The 8,322-nt window shown below is 45.0% G+C and overlaps 1 protein-coding gene across 1 annotated transcript; it reads left to right on the top strand.

Moving 5' to 3' along the window:
• Positions 1,126 to 4,923, top strand: LOC8060937 (NAC domain-containing protein 18). Its single transcript, XM_021464971.1, has 3 exons — positions 1,126 to 1,713; positions 1,809 to 2,095; positions 4,086 to 4,923. The coding sequence occupies exons 1-3, from the start codon at positions 1,488 to 1,490 to the stop codon at positions 4,278 to 4,280; spliced, it is 708 nt and encodes a 235-aa protein (XP_021320646.1). The 5' UTR covers positions 1,126 to 1,487; the 3' UTR covers positions 4,281 to 4,923.

Genomic DNA, 8,322 nt, shown 5'->3' with positions numbered 1-8,322 from the left:
AAATAAAACTAGAAGCTGTGTCAGCTTTTGCTAGTTCCCTAGCTTTAAAAGTCATTTTGCAGTTTGAAATCAAATGGACTTATAACAGTAGCTACTCATCACTCGAATGGAGCCCGAAAGAAACTTAGGGCACTCACAATGCAGACTCTATCACAGAGTCTAAAGTTATTTATTACCTCGAACAATGTGGACTTAGAGTCTAAATAAGACTTGGAGTCTTATTTTTTCTACCTCTTTCTTCAATAAATATGCTGCCACATCAGCAAAATACCATAAATAATATGCAGTTAATTGTCTTAGACTCTATGATAGAGTCTTGCATTGTGAGTGCCCTTAAGGTGACTGATGAAGTCATATTTTGAAGCTTTAGACAAAGGGTGCTGCGATTAAGGCCCAAACATGCGTCGTCGTTGGATCCCGTGCAAGCGCCTAGGGTCGCCAAGCTCTAGTTCCGCCACTAGCGCACAACAAAACATGCCAGACGATGTAATAAGAGAGTGTTTGGTTAAAGTTGTTAAAGTTTAACAGGTATTGTAGCATATGGTTCAAGACCTATTTCGATTATTAGAGTCTCTCAATTAACTTCTGTTTTAAGCAACCATTATACAGCCCCATGCATCCAAAATCGAACAACTGGGATTACTACTGGCGCCAGACAGCAGAGAAGGAAAACAATGCAAATAGTAGGGCCCTTAAACCACGAAACAAATCGGTGGATGAATTATTATCGGCCGGTAGCTACAGGTAAAATAAAAATTAAAAAAAAGGAGCAAGCAACAGTGTTAGTTTGCACGATTCACATATCGCTGTAGTGTGAGCGGCCAAGTAACTTCGTGGGAGATTCTGGAAGGAGTTCACGAAACCGGCCGGCGCGCGAGAACGATCGAGGCTGACGACAGTGGACTTCGCCGGCCGGGATGCCGGTGCAGAGTGGGCGGACGGGCTAGCTTGTCAGATCAGAGAAGGCACCGATGGCGTACATACGTTCATCTGAGGCGCCGAGCGAGGAGGGATCGATCGGAGGAGGATATAATAGATGGAGTAAGCTTGACGCAACAGGGCGCCCTTATAAAGCCTCCCTTTCCCCCTCCTCTCTCCTCCCCAGAGCCTCAGGCACACCCGCACACCCCCCCCCCCCCCCCCCCCCAGCTCTCTCCCTCCCTCCCTCTCTGTCCAATCTCTCGCTCGCCATGGACGCTCCGAGGTCCGAGCATCCGCACGCGTCCTGCGCGCGCGCTAAGTAATCAGAGAAGCTGCGAGAGCTCAGCTTGCCCCCCTGAACAGGAGGTAGCTAAGCTAGCAGCTAAGCTGTGGTGCGTGTAGCGGCGCAGCTAGGTAGCGAGCAGTGCACGCGCAGGTGTGTGCTATAGCTAGCTAGCTAGCTGCTTACTAGAGCTAGCGGTAGCGGTGTAGAGCAGCACAGTAGGACAGGAGCTAGCAGCTGAAGTAAAGCGCCGGTGGTAAATTAAAAGGAACCTTTTTTGGACATGGCGGCGGAGAGAGCACCGGTGCTGGTGAGGCATGCCGGCGGCGGCGTGGAGGCGCTGCGGCAGCTCCCGCCGGGGTTCCGGTTCCGCCCCACGGACGAGGAGCTCGTGGTGCAGTACCTCCGGCGCAAGGCCTTCGGCGTGCCGCTCCCCGCCGCCGTCATCCCCGTCGTCCGCGACCTCTACAGCCTCGACCCCTGGGACGTCGTCGTCGTCCCTGGCCCTGGTACTGCACCACGCCAAGCCACGACGCTTCCAACGAACATCGTCGTGTCACTAAGATCGAGAAAGAACTAAAGTTGCAATCTTTTTTTGCTCCAGATGCGAGCAGCGAGGGGGAGAAGTACTTCTTCGCTGTGCGGCCAGCGGGCGCCGGCAAGAGCGGCGGTGCTAGGGCGACGGCGAGCGGGCGGTGGAAGCCGTCGGGGAAGGAGAAGCCGGTGGTCCTGCCCCGCCCGTGCGGCGGAGGGAGCCTCCTGGTGGGCGTGAAGAGGGCGATGACGTTCGTGCCCCGGCGGAAGAAGAAGGCGGCGTCGTCGGCGGCGGCGGCCCTGACGACCGGCTGGGTCATGCACGAGTACCGCCTCGCCGCGCCGCTGCACAAGAACGTGAGTGATTCTTCTCCATAATTCCATATACGCAGCGCGTGCATGCTTCTGCCTCTCTCTCTCTCTCTCTCTCTCTCTCTCTCTCTCTCTCTCTCTCTCTCATAATAAATCATCGATGATCGATCTTCTAACTGATCTGATTGCAGTGGCAAAGCTGCATGCAATCAGTAACAGCGTATAATTAACCGCTCAAAGTTATGCTAATTAGGTCACAGTAACTGTAACATCTGAGGAGCTAGATCGATCGACTGTGAGCTGAGATTACGATTAGGGATTTTTTTGAGGGATGATTACGAACATGTAGCTAGCAGAGAGATGCTCAGATGCATGTAGAGTGAGGGAGGATGAACTAGCTAGCACTATAGCAGGTGAGTTTAGCCATGGGGAAGAAATAGAATAGCTAGCTAGGCCGGCCGGCGAGTAGATAGATGGTGGAGCATGCACCCAGTGGCCAGTGTAAAGTTGTTCATCTTGGCACATCCATCTCTTGGAGGTTTCCTACCTAATCAGACCTGCTGTCAGTCTGGCATGATCACGTTATGTGCATATAATAACAAAATCATGCATCCATGTTCGTCTTCTCTTCTCTCTCTCTCTCTCTCTCTCTCTCTCTCTCTCTCTCTCTCCATTATATTAATTTAATCAACCCTAATTAACTTGATCGACTACTAATGAACTAGCAATCCTGCTAATGTTAAGCTATGAATGTACTCTTGTAGCAGGAGACTTTTTTTTGTTAAATAAAAAAGAAGAAAAATCATGCTTGGTTAATTAATTGTTTTATTTGAACACCACAAGAAAAACTCGATCGTTTTCAGTGTCCAGCAAAAAAAAGAAAAAGAAAAGGAGTAAAATTGTTTTGGGTGATGAAATATTAATTATGGATCATCCATCGTCGTTAATTATAGTTATGGGCTGTCGAGATCAGCCATAAACCGGCCGCTGTGTTTAATCGCCTGCTGGGTGCTGGCTGCTATCATATATATACCCTGGTGGTTGCAAATTTATGCCGACACCGAGTGGTAGCTGTACTTAATCAGTACTGCTGCTAGATGCTGCTGCTTGTGTAGTAGTAGCTGCTCTGCTCAGATCGATCGGATTATTCCGTTCCGGCGTGTGATCTCTCTGCTTGTCCCTCAACCCCCACCATAAACCAGCCAACCAATCAACCAAACCAGCAGCGCCTGAACTACTGGCACTTTAATTCCCACGACGACGACGCCTTCATTAGCCTGCAAATACACTACTGCATCTATCCCACACCACCACACCCGCCGATCAATTTGGTGAGGATGAATATTACCGGTCGGTCGTACATGTGAAAGAATGATACAGTAATTGACTCATTGTAAGAGTTAGTCTCACATCAAAAGATAACAGTATTTTTCTCTCATAACAAATCAACATCAACGGTCGCTGCTGAAAATCTGCGAGCCTAATAAGATGGATGGGAGTGCAGAGCGGCCGCTCCGGCACGGCACTCGGTGTTGGTTCATCAGTAGCCATACACGCCCGTGCAGAGGTACTAGAAGGCACCTGCACGAGCAGTAATCGGCGGTCATCGATCGTGCGTCCGTCTTGATGACAGACATGATCCTGTCCTGTGCTGTGGTGTGGCCTGTCGTCTCGAGTACTCGATCCGGAGTTAAACACATCGATGATCGATTATTGGTTCGCACAGTACTGAATCTGTATGTGCAGTAGCAGCAATGTGCTTCATCACTCACTGCCTGGCCTGTAGTAGTAGCTGCTCTGTCTGATTGGCAACGCCTGCTCCTACATACACACTACAGTAGTCTCCTTTCAGTTTGCAGCATCGATCGGTCGTTTCAGCAGCTATCGTACTGCTCCTTGCAGCTATCTTTATTACGAGAGAAAAATACCGTTGGATGGCCGATAGATTCGGCACATAAGCCGAAGTAAAAAGTGTCGCTGGTTTTGCTTGTTTGATGTTGACGCTGACAGTTCGTTTTGGGTCATCCACACGCAGGGCTGCAGCCTGGCTCAAGCTCAAGGAGAGTGGGTCGTCTGCCGCGTCTTCCAGAAGGGCAGCAGCAGCAGCAGGCCGAGCAGGAGGCGAGCGGTGCCGGCCGCCCACCCCGCCGCCGTCGCCGCGTCGCCGTCGTCCGCTAGCAGCTGCGTCACGGACGGGTCGAGCTCGGACCTGGACGAGGTCAACAGCTAGCTAGGGGCGGGAGCCACCGACCGTCCCAGCCGGCCGGACAGCCACACAAACAAGTCAAGAAAAGAACGTATCACCAGCTCGCAGCTGCCGCGTGCTAGCTGCTAGCTGCCGGCGGCCGGCTTGCCTCTCAAAGAGAGGCTCAGCTCAAGCTGAGTTAGCCTAGCCTTAATTAAGCGGCCGGAAAACGGAAACGGAAACCAAAACGAAAACAAAAACCATCCACCGGCACTACCTTAATTAGTTCCCTCTTGCATTGCTTGCTCCGACATTTGTTGTCACTTCAATTAGTTTTTCTCTTTTCTTTTCTTCTTTCTTTATTTATTTCTTTTTTTTTCACTCTCTATGTAATGTAATGCAGTGTAATTTAATTAGTGAGAGAAGCAAGCACTACTACCGGCCGGATTAGTAGTTAACAGAAAATTACTACGTACTCAGGTTCAGCAAGCTTCTTGTTGAGGTTTCAGTTTCAGAAGTCATATATACGCCGTATTGCAACTAAAAGCGTACGGGGTATGTGTATGTAATATGTACGTACCAGCTGCAGAAATCAGCTCTGCATATCTATGGTCAATCTGTAACTTGCACGCAGGTTGCCCGTAAAGTCTTTGTGATATTAATTCTTCAAGGAGGAGGAATCTGATTATCTGAATCTATAACAGCAGTTGTTACTGCCGAATCTGGATTTGATCTGTCGATTTTACATTTTTTTTTCAGTCACAATCCATCTTCAGGAAAACGGGAAGGGCTCGCACCGTACCCCTGCTGGTTATAAATTAGTAACAGAAAAACGTTAATTGCAAAGTAAAAAAGTAGCAAGGGAAGAACACAACATAGGAACGACGTCATGCAATGCAACACCATCTAGCCAATCGCTACGCTAAGGGCTTCCCCAACGCGCTTACCTGGATAGCTGCCGGTGCCCCAACCTCCACATTTGCTCTTTTAAGTCCACATCATCATGAGTAGTAGTCCCGCGGCATGGTGCTCACTCCGTCCACGAAAGAATCAATTTCTAGGATCCGTGTTAGTCAAACTTTTTAAAGTTTGACTAACTTTATAGAAAATAATAACAACATCTATAATATAAAATGCACATTATATGAAAATATGTTCTATGATGAATCTAATGATACTAATTTGATAGCATAAATCTTAGTATTTTTTTCTAGAAATTTGATTAAAGTTTAAAAAGTTTGACTTAAGATAACTCTAGAAATTGGCTCTTTCGTGGATGGAGGAAGTATAACATCTTGCGGAGGAGACAATAGCTCCATCTGACAAAAAAGTAGAGCTAATTTTGGAGCGCGCGTTGTAGCAAGGGAAGCAGCTGCCTCCAATGGTCCCCAGCAAATAAAGCTGGTCACTCACGTCAGGGAAACAGGTAAAGGTGTTTGCTTGCATCAGAGCAATGAAGTTGTCTCCATTGTGAGTTTTGGCATTTTTATCTACATGTACTCCTGCTTTAGTTGAGGCCAATAAACTTGTTAGCCTTCATTGATGAAGCCCTAATCGAGAGGGGAAGTGTACCTCTTTTTGGCCAATGGAAAAGCGAAGTACACGTAAATGATTCGACGAGTAAAATTTACATTTTCCAGGGATAGTAGTTCCTATCCTCTCTCATTATCGTTAAGAAGAAGCCTATTTTTTTTACCATCAACTATAGTTAGAGTTTAGTTTTGACCCTAATATTCTAAAATCAAATTTTATTTTGACCATGTAACTATAAAAAATGTTCACATCAGGCCATTATGCTGATGACATGTGGCAATGGGCCCCACATGCCACTCCTCTCCACACACATTCTCTCCCTCGGGCCAAATCCACATGGCCTATTAAAAAGGTGGATATGAAAGAAACACTAATAATATATAGTTACATATGAGGGAGAGGCTTGCAACACTTGATTCCTCTATGATCCACTTGATCTTCAGTCCCTGAGTGCTTCACTTGACTTCTTGATTCCTTCTCCAATCTTAAGTTCTTTGATCATCTTGCCATCAACCATTGCAGATGTCTTCATTCTTTAAGCATTGTGAGGCCTAGCATTAGCAATTGATCTCCGATCCATACACTACCACACATGCCAAAATGTCCTAGATATTTGAATATGATTATATATTGTAGAGCAATAGTTTCCCACTGACCGCTATGTCTACATGTAACAGTAACACCCCATGCTATATAAGGCATGGTGAGGAGCCCCTATATGGGGAGGGTCGCCTGCAATCAATCGTACACATTCAACAACACAACATTGAACCAAGAACTTGGTGCACAAGCAATACAATTTATCTCCTTCATTGGACATAGGGCACCGCACCAGAACCAATATAAACTTTTGTGTTCCATGTATTATCCCTTTGACTCTCTATGTGTGACACCAAAATTACTTGCTGGTGGTATCAAACATTGACGCATACATGATCCATAGAGGTACTTAGAACAACTCCAAGTTACTTTTTTATATCCTTCTGTATTGATAGGAATAGAAATTTTGGTGAGAAAAGTCCTTTGACACCTTAAATTAGATCTCCAAATATTGTCATTCTCTATTTCTATTTTATCGCTAGACAAAGATCAAGAGTAGGGTTGACTCTATAGTGCATACAAGAGATGGAGAAGTTGTTGGAAGGTGTAGAGATAGGTTGAGAGAGGGGGGGGGGTTTATTCATGTCTCTCCAAATAAAGATTTAGAGAGTGAATTTAAGAAAGACAGTTGGAAATGTTATAACAAAAACAAATCTACAAACTTATAACTTGTCTCTAAATCAAATATTTTAGAAACAGTTGACGATCACAATTTTAAACAAAAATTATGAATATATTTTTTCCTAAAGTCTGAATCGTTTGTGCCGGATATGTAGGATATATGAAGTATAAAAATAGTAAAAATTAAGATTTTGTTTGGTAGAGCTCCAGCCGGCTGTGGCTGCGGCTCCTTTATATATTCTAGCTACACTATACTACTATAGTAATGAATCGTTCTTGCTCCCTCTGTCACAAATAAATTGTTATTTTTGGTTTCCATGCCACAAGTTTAACTTGATTTGTAGAAAATACATGCAATATTTGTGCCCCCAAATAAATTTGTTAAAAAAATAGCCTCAAAGATCTTTCTAATGATATTAATTATGTACCATAAAAATTAATATATTTAATATATATTTAGTCAAAGTTGTTTATCAAAAAGCGCAAATGACAGTTATTAGGACAGAGAGAGTACGTATTAAAATGAGCTAGAGGTGGTAAAGTGACTATTCTTTTGGTTCCTGGGCTCTTAACTCTTTGGCGTACAGTGTAGGATTAAAACCAGAGTCAGAGCCTAATGAAGTCATACTAAACAAGGGTCTAAACCTAGCGTGGTTCCTCTATGCTAGCTATTTGCTTACTACCCAGCTCCTCCTGTCGTTACAAGGTGAGGTTTTAGGTTTCGTCGATTTCCAACGAGTGATGTACTGAAGGTACATACTCCTACAAGAATACCTTTGTTGATGTATGGTGAACTAGGGCTATTAAAACAGCTCAGCCATGACGTTGATCCAAACTATAAATTAATCAAAGACCGGCAGGCCGCCGGCTGCTTTTGTATTATCATCTAAAGCACACACACACAAAGAACAAGAAAAGGAAACGCACACACAAGACCTAATTCTAGACGTACGTGTCATATGTGGTTCTAGTGCAATAGCGTAAATCGATCAGCAGACCAACTGCTGATTCTGGTTTATATAATGGTCTAGCATATCTAACGGACTCCATTGACAAATTGATTATTATGGCTGTTCCAAGTAGAAAACCCCCTATTTTTTTTCGAGAAATAACCTTCTGTTTTTGGACATTGCGCGGAACTACGAGTCACACATACATCAGATCGATGAAACTGGTAAATAACTAAACATGTTCTCATGAAACAAATTGATAGATTTGGCTACTCTGTTTGCACACATATGACATGCAGTTTATTTGATTTAAAACAAATTTAACTGGTATGCCCTTGCCAGATGATATATTAGAGTTAAAATAAATGCATTGGCCCCTGAAC

This window comes from Sorghum bicolor, chromosome 7 (genome assembly GCF_000003195.3).
Source record: "Sorghum bicolor cultivar BTx623 chromosome 7, Sorghum_bicolor_NCBIv3, whole genome shotgun sequence".
NCBI classification, from domain to species: domain Eukaryota; kingdom Viridiplantae; phylum Streptophyta; class Magnoliopsida; order Poales; family Poaceae; genus Sorghum; species Sorghum bicolor.
The sequence above is the reverse complement of the archived record's forward strand: the minus strand, read 5'-3'. Positions and strand labels throughout refer to the sequence as shown.